Source organism: Portunus trituberculatus, chromosome 50, assembly GCF_017591435.1.
Source record: "Portunus trituberculatus isolate SZX2019 chromosome 50, ASM1759143v1, whole genome shotgun sequence".
In the NCBI taxonomy this organism is placed as follows: Eukaryota; Metazoa; Arthropoda; class Malacostraca; order Decapoda; family Portunidae; genus Portunus; species Portunus trituberculatus.
The window spans coordinates 30,020,384-30,042,209 of NC_059304.1; the positions used below are offsets into that span (position 1 = coordinate 30,020,384).

General features: G+C 41.5%; 1 protein-coding gene across 1 annotated transcript in view; it reads left to right on the forward strand.

Annotated features, from left to right (window-relative positions):
- LOC123499957 (cytosolic 10-formyltetrahydrofolate dehydrogenase-like) overlaps positions 1-21,826 on the forward strand; it is a 330,856-nt gene that overhangs the window by 91,090 nt on the left and 217,940 nt on the right. Inside the window, exons 11-17 of the mRNA XM_045248489.1 lie at positions 12,992-13,105; positions 13,433-13,489; positions 14,277-14,485; positions 17,286-17,341; positions 17,485-17,676; positions 18,222-18,312; positions 19,409-19,598. Of these exons, the coding sequence (XP_045104424.1) occupies positions 12,992-13,105; positions 13,433-13,489; positions 14,277-14,485; positions 17,286-17,341; positions 17,485-17,676; positions 18,222-18,312; positions 19,409-19,598 (909 nt within the window). The remainder of the gene's footprint in view (positions 1-12,991; positions 13,106-13,432; positions 13,490-14,276; positions 14,486-17,285; positions 17,342-17,484; positions 17,677-18,221; positions 18,313-19,408; positions 19,599-21,826) is intronic.

The window sequence follows — 21,826 nt, forward strand, 5'->3', positions numbered from 1 at the left end:
CCGAGTAGCTGGGTAAATAACCTATCGGCGCTGCAGCTAAGCAGCAACTGTCAGTGTGGTGACGTGCAGCGTATCTCATGCAAATGCGAAACTTCAGCAGAAAAGTGATTTGCTGATATGAAATTTTGAGATACAGCTCATGCTTGGGGATGTTTCTGTTAATCGGCGGCTCGGTGCATTGGTCCAGCCTCATCGAGTTAGTACCTATTTGTTTCCCACAGATCTCATACACTGTGATTGTTCTTTCATAATTTTCACACTACAGTAATCACCCGTGGCAGTGTGACCTCTATTCTCTCTCTCTCTCTCTCTCTCTTTTACTTAAAACTTAATTTATTCAATGAATAATGTTTCCAGGGGCGTCAACAAGTTCCTCTGTCATTATAGGAGCAGCCAGTCTTCTGTGAGTGGCTATATTTGTACACTCCAGCTGATCAATGAGTCAAGTGAGGGTTGGGAATGCAGTATCATCCCATGTAATGCATCATCTGAGATAAATGTACTTTATAAGAGTAGTTTATCTATATATTATCTTTTGTTATGTTTTATTATGTTTCTGTGCAATAATTATTATTGATAAGTATCTTTTTCTTACTTGAAAACATGTAAAAAAATAGGGGTTTTTTTGGAGGGAGGCTGGAATGGATTAATGGCATTTCAGTGCATTTCAATGGGAAAAATTATTTTGAGATACGAGCTCTGTCACAGAACGAATTAGACTTGTATCTTGAGGTACCACTGTAGTTAAGTTATACAGGTAACTCGATTTACATGATAGATGCTTTCCAAGAGGTATCACGTATATCAAAATATGCGTAAAACAAACATGTAATTCTCATAAGAAACAATAGATAATAGGGGGAATGTGGGATGTGGTAGTCCTGTATGAGCAAAGCTACCTAATTCCTGCTAAAAAAATTGTAAAAAATACTCTATTTATTTTAATTATTTACCATTCTAAATACTAGAAGTGTATTTAAAGTAAAGGGAAAAGCAAGAAATAATAAGAGAAAGCAAAAAAATAATAAGAAAAAACAACAAAACAAAGAATACGTAAACACAACACTCACTACGTCACTGTCTTCACCACTCACACCACAGTCAGTCACCATCTTCCTCTAAGCTTTACCACTTTATCAAAAGTCCACTTACCAAAAATAACCCCACATGCAGAAGAAAATGTATATACATTTTATCTTTCTAAATTGATGAAATATTATTTAATATTCCAATATGAAAAATTTAGGCAACGTACGTTCTTTATAGTTTAAATAAAAGGTTTTAATTACATATATCATGTTTATTTTATCACTGGGATAGCATACTGAGAACCGGAATGGATATGAAGCCATCCCAACTTTGCTCCGCTAATCCCGGGCAAGTTCCAGCTATCTGGAGCATATGTTCCTCATTCTACATATCATAGGCCAGTGTGATAGCCCCTTTAGCAGAGCAAAGTTGGGATGAATTCATATCAATTCTGGTTCTTCGTATGCTACCCCAATGAAAAAATACACATAAGATATGTAATAAAACCCTATCATTCAAACTAAAAATAATGTGCCTCAATTTTTCATATACAGGCAACCCCCGTTTAACGAAGGGGTTACGTTCCTAAAAAAAACACTTCGTTAAGTGAACCGATTATAACAAGTTTAACCCCTGATTTGAACTTCCATTGAGAGTAAGCAAAGCGAGAGTGCATCATAGTACAGTAAAAGGTTTAATGAAAGTATGAATTATGAAGTTAAACATTTAGGTAGTTTAATTTAAGTCATTATAATGTACACTAATGTATGTATGCATGTATGTAACTTTATAATGTTGATGATCTTAACTTTATGAAGGGAGGAAGAGTGAAACGGGAAAGACACTAACCGGCAGCCTGTGGAATGTAAACAAAGTGCGCATCATTGTACTGCATACAAAACTTATGTACCACACTTCTACAAGGCTTTCCATTTTATCCACTGTAGAGTCACGAGTTCAGGTGGTTCTTTAAGCTTGAAAGGAAGATACGGTCTCACCAGCCTTTTTAATAGAGTCTGCTGACTTGAAAATAGTAGACAGTATAATATGGAGTCAAGATGGTGGCCAGCACTGCTATAGTTTTCTGGCCTCTCTCGTGTCTGTGAATAATATCTAGCTTCATTTGGAGAGTAAGAGACTTCCTGGTCTTCTTACGAACACTAGGCCAATTGCAGGGCATTTTGGTGGTAAGTTGAGCTAGGGAAGACAAGCTGCTGCTGAGGCTGTTATGTTTTGACTGGGAGTGAGTGTTGCGTGTTGTCCACGAGAGGCTTGATCTTGATCTTGATCTTTATTCTATAGGTGTCCCAGGATTTTTCCTGAGGCAGGCCTTAGTACCAGCAGCTCCTGGTGTATTCAAAAGCCTGTCAGCTTGCGTGATATGGTGGGGCTTTCAAATTTGGAAAAAATTACCTGGATAAAACTTCGTTAAAGCGAGTTTGGTGTTCGTTAAACGAGCAGATGGTAGTAAATGAAACCTTCGTTTACCCTCTATCCTGTGCACCTTAACCTTACTGAAGAGCCTCTGGTGTGGTAGCTTGTCAAAGGCTTTACTGAAATCTAAGTATAGGATGTTGTAATTATCACCCTTATCTGCTGCCTCATAAACCTTACAATAAAAACTAAACAAATTTGTAATGCACGACTTTCCCTTCATAAAGCCACGTTGGGAGTGATATATCTAGCTGTGTTTGTCTAGGTGTTGCCTAATGTTTTTTGCCATTGTTTATTATTATTTATTTATTATTAATTTGCCCACAATTGAAGTTAAGCTGATAGGTCTGTAACTAGACATTAGAGTTTTATCTCTTTTCTTAAATATGAGTTCAGCATTAGCTTGTCTCCACATTATTGGTTCCTCACTTGACTCCAGTGACATCCTAAAATGCACTGCTAAAGGCTCACTGATGATTAGTACTCCTTAAGTACTCTTGGGTATATTTCATCAGGTCTGATGACTTGAATTTCTTTAGTTTATCTATCTCCTATTCTACCATCTCCTTAGTTATATGAATATCTGTCAGCCTCTCACTTTCCTCTGCTCTAAGAATCTGTTTGCTATCTGGGATTTCCTCTTTGTTGTCCTGAATGAAGACAGTTAAAAAATACTCATTCATAGTTTTACAAATCTCTTCCCATAAATAACCGTCCCCCCATTAGTGGTCTTTAAAAGACCTATTTCTTCTCATCTTTTCATCTTAATCTCTGCTTTTCATCTTAAATCTCTGCTTTTTGTCTTATCTCTGGTATTTGTCTGGTGTGCTGTGGTGAAGTGAAGTAACTTTCCACTCTTTCTTAGTTTGTGTTTGAATGGTTGTGTGGCTTGTGACAGCCTAGCTGGGGGCCTTCATTTCATTCCTTCACCAGTATCTGTAAGTTAATCACTCACATGAATACCTAAATCTGTATTTTTGCAGACACACTAAAAGAAATAATATTGCTGTCTGTCACTCATAATACACAAGAAAAGATTATAATAATTGTCATGGCTCCTCTCTCTCTCTCTCTCTCTCTCTCTCTCTCTCTCTCTCTCTCTCTCTCTCTCTCTCTCTCTCTCTCTCTCTCTCTCTCTCTCTCTCTCTCTCTCTCTCTCTCTCTCTCTCTCTCTCTCTCTCTCTCTCTCTCTCTCTCTCTCTCTCTCTCTCTCCTCCCTCTCTCTCCTCTCCTCTCCTCTCCTTCTCCTCTCCTCTCCTCTCCTCTCCTCTCCTCTCTCTCTCTCTCTCTCTCTCTCTCTCTCTCTCTCTCTCTCTCTCTCTCTCTCTCTCTCTCTCTCTCTCTCCTCTCTCTCTCTCTCTCTCCTCTCCTCTCCTCTCCTCTCCTCTCCTCTCCTCTCCTCTCCTCTCCTCTCCTCTCCTCTCTCTCTCTCTCTCTCTCTCTCTCTCTCTCTCTCTCTCTCTCTCTCTCTCTCTCTCTCTCTCTCTCTCTCTCTCTCTCTCTCTCTCTCTCTCTCTCTCTCTCTCTCTCTCTCTCTCTCTCTCTCTCTCTCTCTCTCTCTCTCTCTCTCTCCTCTCCTCCTCTCCTCTCCTCTCCTCTCCTCTCCTCTCTCTCTCTCCTCTCCTCTCCTCTCTCTCCTCTCTCTCTCTCTCTCTCTCTCTCTCTCTCTCTCTCTCTCTCTCTCTCTCTCTCTCTCTCTCTCTCTCTCTCTCTCTCTCTCTCTCTCTCTCTCTCTCTCTCTCTCTCTCTCTCTCTCTCTCTCCTCTCCTCTCCTCTCCTCTCCTCCTCCCTTCTCCTCTCCTCTCCTCTCCTCTCCTCTCCTCTCCTCTCCTCTCCTCTCCTCTCCTCTCCTCTCTCTCCTCTCCTCTCCTCTCCTCTCTCTCTCTCTCTCTCTCTCTCTCTCTCTCTCTCTCTCTCTCCTCTCCTCTCCTCTCCTCTCCTCTCCTCTCTCCTCTCCTCTCCTCTCTCTCTCTCTCTCTCTCTCTCTCTCTCTCCTCTCTCTCTCTCTCTCTCCTCTCCTCTCCTCTCTCTCTCTCTCTCTCTCTCTCTCTCTCTCTCTCTCTCTCTCTCTCTCTCTCTCTCTCTTCTCTCCACCTTGTCAGTGCCAGGTTGGAGGTTCTATATCTAGCTAAAGGAGGAGCATGTCAGCAACCACTTTAGACTAGATAACTGGGGAGATTCTACTCAATCCAAGATCTAAGGGATTATAAAACACACTTGAAAGTTGAATACAAATTATTAAGACAACACAAATACACCACAAAAACAAAAGGTAGCAGGAACAGCCACGCCCACTTGGCTGGGAACCACATGGGACCTCAGGTCTTGCCTCACCATGTTGTCTTGATGCGTAGAGTAACCCTCGCAGAAGCCAGCTGCGAAGAAGCCGCCATGGAACACGTACAGTTGATGGAAGGAAGGTACTTGTCCCACACAAAGTTCGTCGGCAGGAGCGCTGGAATACACCCTAGACCGGGGGTGTGGGTGGGGTTAAGGAAGGGTTGAGGCGAGAACGTTGGCTGCCCAAACCATGCAACTCGCTCGAGCTGAGAGAGGGAGTGATAGACACTCAAGGTCTTCTTCAGGTGAAGGCTGGCCGCTCTCTGCCGGACTATCAGGAGTGGTGGCAGACGTTGACTCGTATAGACCCGTAGGAGGGAGGTACCGACAAGGAGGGGGGGAGGTGACAATGTGGCCGACCCCCTAAACCAAACTCGAGCTTTGAACTACTGTTTTGAAAAAAGAGAACAACTGTAATAGTGTAAAAGGGGCAGGTAATTACCTTTACCTGTTAATGCGAAAGGGAAAGGGTGTGTGTGTGTATTTACCTAATTGTATTTACCTAATTGTAACATACGGGAAAAGAGCTATGCTCGTGTTGTCCCGTCTCCATATCTATTAATGTCCAGCTTTTTCTTAAAATCATGAATATTCCTTGCGTTGACCACTTCCACGTCTAAACTATTCCATGCTTCCACCCTTCTATGAGGGAAGCTATATTTTTTCACATCTCTCCTATAAGTGGCCATTTTAGTTTTTCCCATGCCCTCTCGACATTCTTCCATTCCACATACACAGATCTTCCCTATCCATTTTTCCATGCCAATCATCACTCTGTATATTGCTATCAGGTCTCCCCTTTCTCTTCTGTTTTCCAGGGTTGGAAGTTGCATTCTTTTCAGTCTGTCTTCATAAGTCAAATCTCTTAAGTCAGGCACCATTTTCGTTGCAGCCCTCTGTACTTTCTCTAGTTTCCTTATGTGTTTCTTTAAGTTCGGAGCCCACTGTATTGTTGCATATTCAAGCCTCGGTCTTATCATTGCAGTAATTATTTTCTTCATCATTTCTTCATCTAGATATCGAACGCCACTCTTATGTTCCTCAATAAGTTCAATACTTCTCCAATTATTTTGTTTATATGTCTCTCTGGCGATAGGTCATTGGTAATTGTCACCCCAAGGTCTTTTCTTCATGACTGGTTTTATGTCTTCATTTCCTATCTTGTACATACTCCTGATTCTTCTTTCACTCTTGCCAAACTCTATTTTCTTGCATTTTGTCGTGTTGAACTCCATTTGCCATGTACAGCTCCATTTCCATATTCTGTCCAAGTCTTCCTGGAGTAGTTCGCAATCTTTGTCACATCTCACTTTTCTTAACAATTTTGCATCGTCTGCAAATAGGCTCACATAACTGGACACCCCATCCACCATGTCATTTATGTAGACTGCGAACATTACTGGTGCCAACACTGATCCCTGTGGAACTCCACTCTCCACCAATCCCCATTCTGATGGTCTGTCCTTAATTATTGTTCTCATTTCTCTTCCTACCAAAAGTCTTCCATCCATTTTAGTAAACTGCCATGCACTCCTCCTACCATTTCAAGTTTCCAGATCAGTCTCTGGTGTGGTACCTTATCAAAGGCCTTTTTTAAATCCAGATATATTCCATCAGCCCAACCATCTCTTTCCTGTATTACATCTATCACCCTCGAATAGTAACATATCAGGTTTGTCGTGCATGAACGCCCTTTCCTAAAACCAAATTGACACTCACAAAGTATGTCATTTTTCTCCAAGAAGTCTGTCCATCTAGTCTTCACCACCCTCTCACACATCTTAGCTACCACACTTGTAAGTGACACTGGTCTATAGTTCAATGGGTCTCTCTTGTTACCTGATTTATAGATTGGGACAATGTTAGCTCTTTTCCAGTCTTGGGGCACTACGCCTTCCCTTAATGAGGCATCAATTACTTCACAAACTTTTTCTGCCAATTGCTCCTGCATTCTCTTAAAATCCATCCTGATACCCCATCAGGTCCCACAGCTTTTCTCACTTCTAAACTCCCCATCATGTTCTTGATCTCCTCCACAGTTACTTGAAACTCCTTCATAATCCCTTTCTGTTCCATTACCAGTGGTTTGTCAAAAGCAGTCTCCTTTGTGAATACCTTCCGAAAGCATCCATTCATAGCCTCTGCCATTTCCTGGGATCTTCACTGTATACTCCATTTACTTCTAAACTTTCAATACTTTCTCTATTTTTGATGTTGTTGTTCACATGTCTGTAAAAAGCCTTGGTTGGTCTTTACATTTATCAATTATATCCTTTTCTTGTTTCTTTCTTTCTTCTCTTCTAATCAACACATATTCATTTCTTGCTCTTTTGTAACTTTCCCACTGCTTAATCCGTCTTTTCCTTCTCCACCTCTTCCATGCATCCTCTTTTCTTGTTCTAGCCTTTTCACATCTATCGTTAAACCAGTCCTGCTTTCCAACTTCTCTATGTTGTCTTATTGGTACAAATTTTTCTCACCTTCTTTGTATATTTTATAAATTCCTTCCACTTTTCATTTGCTCCTTAGCACTCTTGAATTTCATCCAATTTGTCTCTTGAAAGAATTTCTTTAGGTTTCCAAAATCTGTCTTGGCATAATTCCATCTTCCCACTTTATATTCTTCATTTCTTCTAGATTTCTCTTCGTCTATCACCTTGAACTCCAAAACTGCATGATCACTCTTTGCTAAAGGGCACTCCACCCTCATCTCCTCAATGACCATTGGCTCTGTACTAAAGACCAAGTCCAGTCTTGACGATGCTCCCTCTCCTCCAAACCTAGTATCTTCTTTGACCCACTGAGTTAACACATTTTCCATTGCCAGTGTCAATAGTGTATTTCCCCATGTTGTCTCTGATCCTTCCATTGACCAGTCCTCCCAACACACCTCTTTACAATTAAAATCTCCCATCATTATAGTTCGTTCACAGCCACCCAACATTTCTTCCAGACATGTTCCTGTATCACTTATCATTTCTTCATATTCCTGTACTGACCATGCATTTGTCTTAGGTGGTACGTACACCACTATGTAGTGCCTCTTTTTCCTTCATTAGTTTCTGCTCTGATCTTTAGCACTTCTGCCTTTCCCATACCTTTTTCACTTGATCCACCTTTATATCTTTTTAACCAGCAACATCACTCCTCCTCCCATCTTACCTACTCTATTTCTTTTCCAAACGTTATATTTCCTTCTCCAACCTTCATCAGGTCTTCTCCTCTCTCAGTTTTGTTTCAGTAAGACCCACAATATCTGGGTTCTTGTCCCTCAAGTAATCGTTGAGTTCTAAAATCCCGATATCACTCCATTTATGTTGGAATACATTACATTTCGCTCATATGTAAGTTTCTTTAGTCCTTTCTTGCTGTACTTTTCTGGGTTATGAACCACTTCCTCAGTCTCATATCCAAGATTCTCCAGAAAAACTCTTTCTTCTCTTCTTCTGTCCTCTCTTCATTTTTTTCAAAGCCTCCTTTCTCAACTCATTTAACATTTCTCTTTCCTTTTCACCGAGATCTCTTCTCAACCAAATCTTCCTTGTTGTTTCCTGCTGGGCTAGCCTCCATGACTTCTCCACCAATTCATCTACATCCTTTTGTGACTTAAGTTTGATTCTTATTGGCCTCATACCTTCTCTTGTGAACTTTCCAATTCTATGGAAGTCCTCTATTTCTTGTACTAGGTCTTTTCCTCCTCTTGCACCACATTAATGATATTATTTATCACCTTTTTATGTTTTCTCTCTCTCCATTTTACTCGGTGTCTTATCCTCCTCCACACCAAATATCACCACACATCTCTTTTTGTCTACAGTTTCCCTCACCAATGTCTCATTTGACTTAATAACCTTCACCACTTTCTCAGCTATCTTCTCTTCTATGATCTGTTGATCTATAATTTCAGCAAGGCCCAAAGTTTTCTCCCTGACTCTTTGATTTCCTTTTCCAGACTTGCAACTTTGTAATTTACCTCCTTTCTTTCCACTTCCTGACTTTTTCCATTCAGCCTGCTTCTCCATCACTTTTCCTAGAGATTCTCCACATTTTTCGCAATTCACTTTAATTAGCTTAACTTCCTCTTTCAGTGCTGCATTTTCCTTCTTCATATCGGCACAGTCTCTTTTACATTGTCATAACTCGTTTCCAGGCCCTCATACTTTTCAAACAGTTTTCAATTTTACCTTCTAACTCCAGAATTTTCTTCACATAAGTGCTCTTCTCCATTATTCCTTGAAACCCTGTGAAGTCTGATTCCTCTTTCGAGTTCACGGCCGCCATGTTGCGCAGACGTAAACAAACCAGCTGATGGCTCAAACGCAGGCTACAGTTTATATTTACCTTCACTGGACATTATTTTGCTAATCAACAGTTAACATGACTATATGGAGACGGGACAAACATTACCAGCTCCTTTCCCACCTTGGTTACTCTTAGGTAACTGTAGAATTATAGATGATTGCTCTGGAGCTCAGCGACCACCTCCGCCATCGACGATGTCCCGTGTGTGTGTGTGTGTGTGTGTGTGTGTGTGTATTTACCAATTTGTATTTACCTATTTGTGTATTACAGGGCTCGAGCTAAGCTCTTTGTGTCCTGTCTCCTTGTCCATTCCTGTCATATCTCTCTTTCATCTGATTGACACACACTGCGTCAACGACATGACTGCTCAGTTCATTCCACTTATCAAAGCTACGATGCGGGAAACTGTATTTTCTCACGTCATTTAGACAGATGTCTTTTATTAGCTTTTTTCCATGTCCTCGGAGATGATTACTTGTGGTCACCTTTATCAACTCTCTGTCCAGTATGTCAATCCTGTTTACCAATTTATACATAGTTATCATGTCTCCTCTTGTTCTTCTTTCTTCTAATGTGGTCAGCCCCAGCTTCCTCAGTCTTTCCTCATAGTCTAACTCCCTGAGTCCTGGTACCATCCTTGTTGCCAGCCTCTGTACCCTTTCTACCTTCTTCACATTTTTCTTCATATGTGGTGACCAGACACAAGCTGCATATTCTAACTGGGGTCTTATTAAGGTACATAATATCTTCTTCATCATTCCTTCATCTAGGTAGTGGAATGCAAGGCCAATATTTTGAAGCATGTTATATGTTTTCCCAAAAATCTTGTTAATGTGTTTCTCCGGTGACAAAGTGTTTTGCATGGTTACTCCTAAGTCTTTCTCCTCATTGGTCTCTTTAATTTTCTCATCACCCAGCCTGTAATCCCAGTTTGGTCTGTATCTACTTCTTCCCATTTTCATAACATGGGTCTTGTCTATATTAAATTCCATCTGCCACTCCTTACTCCACTCATATATTTTATCAAGATCTTCCTGTAACTTGTTACAATCTTTCACATTCCTTACTCTCCTCATAATTTTAGTATCGTCCCCAAACATGTTCATGTAACTGTCAATTCCTACTGGCATATCATTAACATAAATCAAAAACATGATGGGACCAAGCACTGACCCTTGTGAAACTCCACTGGTTACCTTCTTCCACTGGGACTTCTTTCCTCTCACCACTGTTCTCATTTCTCTTCCCGTTAAGTAATTTTCCATCCATTTTGCTAGTTTATCATTTACTCCTCCAATCTTCATTAGTTTCCACATCAGTCTATTGTGTGGTACTTTATCAAAGGCCTTTCTCAAGTCCAGGTAGATAGCATCCACCCATCCCTCTCTATGTTGTAGTATGTCAGTCACTCTTGAATAAAAACATAATAAATTGAATACGCACGATCTTCCTTTTCTGAAACCAAACTGTCTATCACTCAGAATGTTTTCACTTTCTAGATACTCACTCCACTTAGCTTTAATTACTTCTTCACATACCTTGCACAATATACTAGTCAACGATACTGGTCTATAATTTAGCGGTTCTATTCTACTTTCCACAATATCAAATACGGGGTTCAACAATTGATCCTTACATTCATTTAGCAACCTCCCAGATATGCCATCAGGCCCCATTGATTTATTAATATCCAGATTGCTTATCATTTTCCTTACATCTTCCTTAGTAACCATGATGTCCTGCATTTGCTTTATTTCCGTAGGTCTTCCTCCCATAAAATGCTCCTTCTTTGTAAACACTGCAAAAGTTGTCGTTCAAAATTTCACCTATATCTTCAGCATCTTCATATACTTCTTCTCCATTTTTTACCTTTACTAATGCCTCCCTTATATTTAGTTTTCCATTTATGAATTTGTAAAACATTTTTGGGTCACAATCACAGTTTTCCACCACCCTCTGTTCATATTCCTTCTGCGCTGTTCTCCTTACTTCAACATATCTATTCCTTGCTGTTTTGTAAACTTCTCTTGATAATACATCACTGTTTTCTTAAGTTTCTTCCATGCCTTTTCTTTGTTCTTTTTGCTTCTTCACAATTTCTATTAAACCACTGTTTATTATTTAAAGTCCTCTTTCTGTAATATGGCACAAACTTTTCACAGCAGAGTTATACAAATCCATAAATTTATCGTATTTCAATTGCATATCCCTTTCCTGGTATACCACGGACCAGTCAATTTCATTAAAGAACTCCCTTATATGGTTATAATTTGCCCTAATATAATTTAATTTTTCCTCCTGCGTTCCACAATCTTATTCGTGCTTAATTCCGTATCCAGCTCAAAGCTTAGGACATCATGATCGCTTCTCCCAAGGGACATTTATGTTCAATTTCCTCTTTTAGAGATGCCCTGGTAAATACCAAATCCAACCTTGCTGCAACATCTTGTCCCCTGCACCTTGTTGGTGATCTCACCCACTGTGTCATCAAGTTATTTGTTGCTACCTTTAACAATTCCTCTGCCCACTCACCACCGTTCACCACTTGTAGTCTTCCCACACTATTTCTTTACAATTAAAGTCTCCAACTATCATCACTCTATCCTTTCTGATGAGTTCTTGCTTCATTCTGTCTAGAGTATTTCTCATCACCATTTGGTACTGTTCATATTCCCAAGCATTGGTTCTGGGTGGTATGTATACTGTTATAATATTAATGTCCCTCTTGCCATCTGTTATAAGCATACTTATCACTTCCTCATTTCTCTTACTATAGTTCACCTCCTTCACTATCAGATCTTCCTTAGTAAGAACCATTATACCACCACCTCCTTTATTTTTCTATCATTTCTCCATACTTTGTAGTGTTTTACAACAAAGCAGTCTAGCTTTATTTCGTGCCTTAGCTTTGTTTCCACTACACACATTATGTCCGGTTTGTTATTTCTTAGGTAATCCATACATTCTAGCCTCTTAGACAGAAATCCATCTATATTCATGTAAGTCACTTGTATTCCATTCCTAGTCTCTTTCTTCCATGTAATGTCTATTCCGCCTGTTTTATCCACCACTTCTTTAGCCTCCCATTTCTCATCCTCCAAAAAAACTTGGTCTTTTCCTCCTCTGTTCTTTCGTCATTCCTCTCTTTCACTTCAGTTACAAGCTCTTTCATTTTCATTCGCTCATCCTGTGACATATTTCTTCTTATGTAAATTGTTTTGGTTTCCTCAGAGTCCTTAAGTTTCCAAGCCCTCCTCAACAAGGCCTCAGCTGCCACCTGAGACTTTAATTTCAATTTTAATGGTCTATTCTTGCCTTCCTCAAAAGCTCCCAATCTCACACTTTCTTCTACCTCAGCATATAGGTCCTCTTCCTCCACAGAGATCTTATTCAGTAAAGACTTAATCCTGTCATTTTCCTTATTCCTCTTATCCTGCCAGTTTCTGTTAGTTTCCTCCCTCAATCCTGTTATGATCACACATTTTTTCTTTTCAGCAATATCTCTCACCACATACTCATTTTCCTTTAGTGCCTTTACCATTTCACTCTGTAATCACTTTATTTTCCTCTTCCTGCTTTTCACTATCTCCCTAAAGGACCTTTGTACCTCCTGATGTTCATGGTTCACTTCTTTCATCCTGGCATCAATTAGATTAAGGCATTCCTCCTTCCTCAAGTCCCCTTCGGATATTTTCATTTCCATTTTAGGAGTTTAGCCTTCATCTCTTCACATTGTTTCCTTAGTTGTTGGTTTTCCTTCTCCATCTCCATCTGTGTGTGTGTGTGCGTGTGCGTCAAGATGGAACCCCAAGTACTGGAGAGAAGAGAACCCGAACCGACACTTGGTGGGTTTAGCAGTGAGCTTGTGCAAGCGGAGTCGCTCCAGAACAGAGGTTATAGCGGTGAGGTGGCTGGGCCAATCTGTAGAGTAGATGAAGACATTGTCGAAGTAGAAAGTCACATTTGGGAGGTTGGCCAAGACAATCCTCATCAGGCGGATGTAGGTGGAACAAGCGGTGACGAGACCGAAGGGGAGACGACAGAATTCCATCAATCCTCTGTGGGTGGAGAAGGCAGTCAAAGGTTTAGCACGATCCATCAAGGGGATCTGGTAGTAAGCTTTAGCAAGATATAATTCTGAGAAGTAGGTGGCGCCGGAAAACTTGTGAAGGTCTGTCTCAACGGAACATGAAGGTTCGGCGTCGAACACAGTGATGGAGTTAAGCTGCTGATAATTATCAATTGCCATTCTATAACTTCTATCGGACTTTCGAACCATCACTACCGGAGGACAGTGTGGTGAGCAAGATGGTTGGATGATACCCAGCTGAAGGAGTTCATCAACTTCATGCTCGAAGAAAGGGCGAAGGTGAATCGGCACAGGGTAAGTTTTTGCATGAAATCTACTGGTGCTGGTTAGGACGATGTCGTACTGGAGAGTGTCGGTGCAGCCAGGCGTTGCTGGAAAAAAACATCTGGGGAAGGAGGAGATTAGATCTTCTAACGGCATTTGTTTATCCCAGTCGAGCGTTGAGTCGAAATCTATCTGGGTGTTGGATGCAGAGTCTGACGAGGGGGAGACAGATGGACAGAACAACAGGTCTTCATCGTCATCCGTCTCGGCTGGTCCTCCTAAGCTGGTTTCATCACTGGCAAGAGTGGAGACTTCATCTAAAATGTGGGCCAGATTTACTTGAGTTCTACGGAAGTACCTTTTAAGAAGGTTAGCATGGTATAATTTTGGTCCTCTGGGTTCATCAATGAGATAGTCTACTTTGTTTCTCCTCTCCAGGACTTTATAAGGACCATTCCAGAATAAAAGTAATTTTTTATTAGAATCAGGGAGGAGAACAAGAACCTCATCACCAGGTTTGAATTGTCTGTCCTGGGATCTTAAGTCAAAGTAGGACTTGTACTTGGCAATACTCACATCAGCTTCTTGGGCGGTGAGCTGAGCACAGTCTTGAAGTTTATCCCACAGCTCGATGATGTACTGTAGACTGGTCCGGTCATTCTCCTCCAAAAGCTTGTCCTCCCACAAATCCTTTAAAACAGAAAGAGGTCCCCGCACACTCCGGCCATAAAGGAAGTCGAAGGCGGAGAAGCCAGTATGATCACTAGGTAGTTCGGAGAGCAAAAAGTGCGGGAGTAAGGTACCGATGCCACTCTAGGGGTTTCTCATGGCAAAGCTTCCGAAGGACAGCTTTGAGGGGACTGTGCAACCTTTCTACCTGTCCGTTCCCAGCGGGGTGGTACGTGGTAGTGAACTGTGGCTTCACGCCAAGAAGTTTGTGGAGCTCTGCCATCAGTTGCGACGTGAACTGAGTTCCTCTATCGCTGAGGATCTCATGAGGAATTCCAACTCTGGAGAAGATGGAAAGTAGTGCCTCAGCGACAGAGATGGAATCCACGTCCTTAACATATAACATAACATAAATAATAGGATAACAAAGGGCCACCAGGGCCCATCTAGGTTATCCTGTATCAGTCGCACAGCGACCTCGTCATCAGTACTTAAAGATACACTTACAAGTACTACACAATACATTATATACTAATTCTAAATATTTGGTCCATTAACTGGGCTAAGTCCTGCAGCGAATTCCTCTACAATCTGTGATCCCCATACATGGGGATCATGTCTTGTTTAATTATAGTAAATTTCTTATAAAAACTATCATGCAGCGCTATACATAATTATAAATCTAATGAATTTAAGTGCTTATCTTTTCTGTTTTTAAACATTGTCAAACTAGTGCTATTTACAACCCTCTCTGGCAATGCATTCCAGAAGTCTACCACCCTATGACTAAAGAAATATTTTCTTATATCTAACCTGCAGCCTTGCTTTCTTATCTTCCTGTCATGATTTCTTGTCCTACTTCCCTCCTCTAAGGTAAAGAAAAATCTCACATCTATGTAGTTTGTATCTGAGAACATTTTAAATAACTCTATCATATCCCCCCTCTTATACATCTCCTCTCAAATGAAAACATGTTTGATTCCTTTAATCTATCTCTATACTCCAGGCGCTTTAATGCTGGTATCATCCTAGTTGCTCTTCTCTGAACTGCTTCTAACATGTTGATATCCTACCTATAATGGGGTGACCAGGCCTGTATGCGATACTCTAAATGGGGCCTAACATAGGAATTATATAAGCTACGCACCACTTCCTTACTTTTACAACTAACATTTCTATTTATAAAACCCAGGATCCTATTTGCCCTATTTCTTGCTTCTAAACATTGCTTTAAAAATTTCATAGTCCTGTCTATCACTACTCCTAAATCCTTTCCCTCCTCTATTGCCTCTAGCCAACATCCCTCCATCTAATAGCTAAAGTTTGTGTTGTCTTTACCTAAATGCATAACCTGACACTTTTTAGAACTAAACTCCATCTGCCACCTGTCTGCCCATGCTATCAGCCTGTCCAGGTCTCGTTGTATTCTGTAATTGTCCTTTTCACCCTGTACTGCACATGCTATCTTAGTATCATCTGCAAACTTTGATACTTTGCTACTAATTCCTATATCTAAATCGTTAATGTACACCAAGAAAAGAAGAGGTCCTAGCACTGATCCTTGGGGTACCCCACTAACCACTTCCTTCCACTCAGACATTGCCCCATTTAATACTACTCTCTGTTTCCTATCAGAAAGCCATTCACTAATCCAATCAACTAACCTACCCCTATCCCATGTAGTCTCAATTTGTACACTAGCCTCCTATGCGGTACCTTATCAAACGCCTTGCTAAAATCTAGATATATAACATCTATGCTATTTCCATCATCTAACTCCTTGGTAATATATTCTAAGATATCGAGCAAATTTGTAAGACAGGACCTCCCTGATCTAAAGCCATGTTGGGTATCTCTAATTAATTTATTCTCATTTAAATGCTCCCAAATACTAGCCTTAATGATTTTCTCTAGTATCTTACATACTATACTAGTTAAACTGAACGGTCTATAATTATTCGCATCATCCTTCCTACCTTTTTTGAATATTGGTGTAACATTAGCTAACTTCCAGTCTTGAGGTATCTCAGCAAACCTAAGTGATCTTTCAAAGATTAACTTAGTGCTTCAGAAATACTGTCTACACCCTCCCTAAGTACTCTGGCATGTAGCTCATCAGGACCACTAGCTTTCCTATCGTCTAGTTCAAGAATAAATTTCCTAATAATTCCTGGTTTTATATCAATATTTTCTAAAGTTCTTAAACTACTGTCGACTGTTTGTAACAGGATTTCCTATTCTTTCCTAGTAAATACTGAAGAAAATTGTTCATTCAATAATTCTACTATGTCTTCATTTTGATCCACTACTACACCATCTTTTCTGAGTGGTCCAATCCTATCCTTATTTCTTTTATCACTGACCTTGTAATAACTATATAATTTTTGGGATCTTTACTCCCAGCTCTAGCTAGTTTTATCTCTGCCTGCCTTTTACTTTTTTATAACCTTACTCAAATCATCCCTGACCTGTCTGTACCTAATCAAATCTACATCTTCCCACTTTTCTGCAACTCTCTATATGCCCTCTTCTTCTCTCTGATCTGTCTACCTATCTCATGAGTCCACCATAATGGCTTCCTGTTTCTCTGCCTTATATCTTTGTAAGGGATACACTGCATCACTATACCCTTTACTACAACCTTAAAAATATCCCACATCTCCTGTGCAGTTTTATTTCCAAAACTATCTTCCCAGTTTACCTCTCCTAATAACTGACATAACCTACCATAATTGCCTTTCTGATAGTTTGGGACTCTAGTCTTATTCACTATATTATCCCTACTGGAATTAATGATAAATCTAATTATATGATGGTCACTGTTTGCTAAAGTCTCTCCTACCTCAACTTCCTTTAAACAATGCTCAATATTTGTTAGTACTATGTCTAAAACCTTCCTCCCCCTAGTAGGTTTATCTACCATCTGCACTAAACAGTTATCCTGAAAACTTTCCATAAACTTATTTTCACTAGCATCTCCTACCATCCTCTCCCAGTTTACTGACTTAAGATTAAAATCCCCTAAGATAATTGTCTGACTAGTACACCCCCTATTTATCTCATCTACCATAAGGTTGTCTACATCTGCTGACTGGTTAGGTGGTCTATAAAAAGCTCCTACTCTAATAACCTTACTTTTGTTTACTCTAACATCCAGCCAGTCCTTCAGAGGAATCGCTTCAGGAAATCTTGTGGCAAAGTTGATAAGGGTCAGTATGTACTTGTGGCCTTCGGAAGAAGGAGGTAAAAGTTGCCTGACAACATCCACCGCCACCCGAGAGAAGGGGTCAGTCACCACAGGCTAGGGTTGGAGAGGAACAGTCTTGACCCGCCCCCTGGATGACTTACGTTGGCAGATGTTGCAGGAGCGGCAGTAGTCTCGGATGTCCGAGGCCATGGTAGGCCAGAAGAAGTGTTCACTGATCTTGCCCTCAGTTTTCCTGTGAGAGAAGTGACCGGCAAGGGGACTCTCAATGGCCACCTGGAGTATAACACCTCGTCAGTCGGAAGGGACAACCAGCATGCATTTCCCAAGCTTTCCTGGATGGGTAGAGGAAACCTACTCATAATATAGTAGGCCATCCACCCATACCAGCTTATAGGAAGCTCCATTCCTGGCGAGCTTGGGTTGTCCGACAGAGGCCTTATCACGGACAGTAGCTAGTGAGGGACATGTTTCCTGTAAATGAGCAAAATCCGATGGAGTCACTGTAAGAGCTTCCAAGCTGGGAAGAACGAGAGGGTGAAGGCGTCTCATGCGGCCAGAGCCGGCACGAGTTTGTACAGCACCCACACGCCGCCATGGGTTGCAACACGACGTCGGGTTGAGTCAGGGCAGCTGCAGCACCATTCCCTTGTAAGGGGGAGACGGAGGTCACGTGGGCAGAAAAAGGGTAGGCAGGATCGTCAGGTTTACGGGCTCCCGGAATGTCACCAAGCAGAACTGTTGCAAACTTGATTGGGGCTCGAACAGCATTGGCCCAACCATCATAGTAAGGACACTTCAAGTAACATTTAACTACAGGGAACTGGTCAGCGTGGCCTAGGTAGTCATAAACGGTTACTTGTCTGCAATTGGTGGTGTCTACGTCAGGTAGGGCTTCCTCGGAGACTAGAAGACTGGAACAGCTGGTGTTGCGGAGAATGGTGGAGGTCCAAGAACCGTTTATGGTCCCTGCAACACAGTAGGTAGACTTGGACACTTCCTTATCTCCCAAACAGAAACCCACCGTGAGTGTTGAAGTACTGTCCCTTTTAAAAGCGCGAGGATTTTTAGGGCACCGGGGCAGGATGTGTCCTTCTTCGCCGCAGTTGTGACACTTCACCGTGGAGGTAGGATTTCTGGAAGAGTCAGATGAAGGGTGCAGCTTCTGCTTCTTCATGTTACTTGACATGGAGTGGGATGTCTTTGGATATGCATTACGAGCAGAAGCCCAATCATCTGCCAGCAGTACAGCTTCTTCGAGAGATACCATTCCTCGTTCCCTGACAAACAAACGAAGGACAGAGAGGAAAGAAATTGATCATAAACCATGAAATCCTTGAGAGCATCATAGGAAGATCCAACTTTTGAAGACTCCAGCCACTGTTCAAATAGGCGCTTAAGGTATATGCTGAACTGTTGGTAGGTTTCACTTGGCTGGATCTTGCTCGATCTGAAGTCTTGTCTGAAGCCGTCAGGAGTTTTACAAAAACTCTTCAGGAGGGCATTTTTCAAAAGAACATAATCACCGATTATTTGGGGAGAAAGCGAGGAATAAACTTTACCTGCTTTTCCAGAGAGCGAGGCACCCAGCCTCATGGCGTAGAGGTCCTTATCAAGCTTCAGGAGTTCCGCAATCCTTTCAAACCTGGTTAGGTAGGATGCGATGTCTTCACCATCCTTGTAAGTTGGTATACGGGGACGGTCAATATTCTCACCTTCAACAACTTTAATCGGCTTAGACGATGTCTCGAGTTGAGCTAGTTGAAGTCGATTCTCTTTCTCTAGTCAAAGCTTGGCCAACTCAAATTCGCGTTCTTCTTGGAGCTTTCGCTCTTCTCTCTCTCGAGCTCGCTCTTCTCTCTCAAACTGCTGTTGCTGCAACACATACTGCCCCACATCAACTCCAGTGAAGCCGAGCTCGATAGCTTGTGTCTTCAGCTGCTCAACACTAGACATCTTGAAAGAAGAAAGAATTAAACAAACAAACAATTCCACACCACCACCGAGTAGTGTAGGAGGGGGAAATAGGGGGAGAACAGGTAACTCCCCAAAAATATTTGAACCAACTCAAGCAGGCACTCCAAGCCAAGACCATCAAAGATTAGTGAACAACCAAGTTGCTCTGAAAAGAGATTTGGAATGAGAACCACAAGGCGACAGCAGTACGCCAAAACTCACATCTGGGCCACGACAGTGAGTGCGCGCTCTCGGCGACTTACAATGGTCAGCAAGGACCTAAAACATAAAACCTTAGAAATTAGAGAGGTAAAATCCTGGCGAGGTCGCCACAATATCAGTGCCAGGTTGGAGGTTCTATATCTAGCTAAAGGAGGAGCATGTCAGCAACCACTTTAGACTGGATAACTGGGGAGATTCTACTCAATCCAAGATCTAAGGAATTATAAAACACACTTGAAAGTTGAATACAAATTATTAAGACAGCACAAATACACCACAAAAACAAAAGGTAGCAGGAACAACCATGCCCACTCGGCTGGGAACCACACGGGACCTTAGGTCTTGCCTCACCATGTTGTCTTGACGCGTAGAGTAACCCTTGCAGAAGCCAGCTGCGAAGAGGCCACCATGGAACACGTACAGTTGATGGAAGGAAGGTACTTGTCCCACACGAAGTTCGTCGGCAGGAGCGCTGGAATACACCCTAGACCTGTTTTAAGGAATTGAGGCGAGAACGTTGGCTGCTCAATCCATGCAACTCGCTCGGGCTGAGAGAGGGAGTGATAGACGCTCAAGGTCTTCTTTAGGTGAAGGCTGGCCGCTCTCTGCCGGACTATCAGGAGTGGTGGCAGACGTTGACACGTATAGACCCGTAGGAGGGAGGTACCGACAAGGAGGGGGGGAGGCGACAACATGGCCGACCCCCTAAACCAAACTTGAGCTTCGAACTACTGTTTTGAAAAAAGAGAACAACTGTAATAGTGTAAAAGGGGCAGGTAATTACCTTTACCTGTTAATGCGAAAGGGAGTGGGTGTGTGTATTCACCTAGTTGTATTCACCTATTTGTAATTTTACAGGGCCTGGGTATCATACTCGTGTGGCCCCGTCTCCATATCTACACACATCCAACTTTCCTTTAAAACTATGCACACTCCTCACTGACACCACCTCCTTACTCAAACTATTCCACACCTCCACACATCTCTGTGGGAAACTATATTTCTTCACATCCTTCAAACATATTCCCTTGGCTATCTTTTTATTATGCGATCTCGTAGTGGGAGGCGGTGGCGTAGTGGATAAGATGGTGAGCGTGGGATCGGGCAGACTCACCTGAGGTTGAATCACCACGCACAGTCTTAAACACTTTGCCATTGTTTAAAGTTACCTACATGTCACCATGGTACCCAGGTTCTAGGTGGTTACACCCAATATGAGCTTTTGATATCCATATACACCACTATAAATAAAATTGCCTCGCCACTAATGGGTGGAAGCTGAACACTTCCATACACTCTTCAATGTGCCTACAGGCTATAGGCCTTACCATAGTTCTATTTAAATTTTCTCTCTCAACATCATTTGCTCATTATCCACTTCATCCAAACCGTTCAACAGTTTATAAACCTGTATTAAATCTCCTCTTTCTCTTCTTTGTTCCAAGGTAAGCAAATTAATTTCTTTTAATCTCTCCTCATAGGTCATTTCTGCCAATTCGAACCATTTTGTTGCCATTCTCTGCAATCTCTCCAACTTCCTTATATGCTTCTTTTATAAGGGGACCAAACCACCCAGCATATTCCAATCTTGGTCTAATTACCGTACTAATTAATTTCTTCATCATATCTTTATCCATATAATGAAAGGCTAATCCAATATTTTTATCAAATTATATGTTTCTCCAAACATCTTATCAATATGAGCCTCAAACTGCCCATGGTCTTGTATTATCACTCCCAAATCCTTTTCCTTTTCCACCTTTTTCAACACTACTTCTTCACCCATCTTATATGACCCTCTTGGCCGTCTTCCACTCTTCCCATCTCCATCACATGACTTTTGCTCAGATTAAATTCCATCTCCCACCTCTTGCTCCACTCCCAAATCTTATCCAGATCTGCCTGTAAAATTTCACAATCTTCTTCACTCTTCACACACCTACACAACTTCGCATCATCCGCAAACAAATTAATATAACTGTTTACTCCTCTGGCATATCATTAATATAGACAAGGAAAAGTATTGGTGCCAGCACTGAACCCTGTGGGACTCCACTCTCCACCACCAACCAGTCCGACTTTGCATCCCTTATTACCGTTCTCATCTCCTCCATCTCAAGTAGTTTTCCATCCACTTTAACACTTTTCCTTCAGTCCTCCATAAATCTCTTCTTTCCATAGCAGTCTCATGAGGTACCTTGTCAAAAGCTTTTTTAAATCCAAATATACACAGTCCATCCATCCTCTCTCTCTTGTATTTTGTCAACCACTCTTGAATAAAAGCTCAGTAGATTTGTTACACATGACCTCCCTTT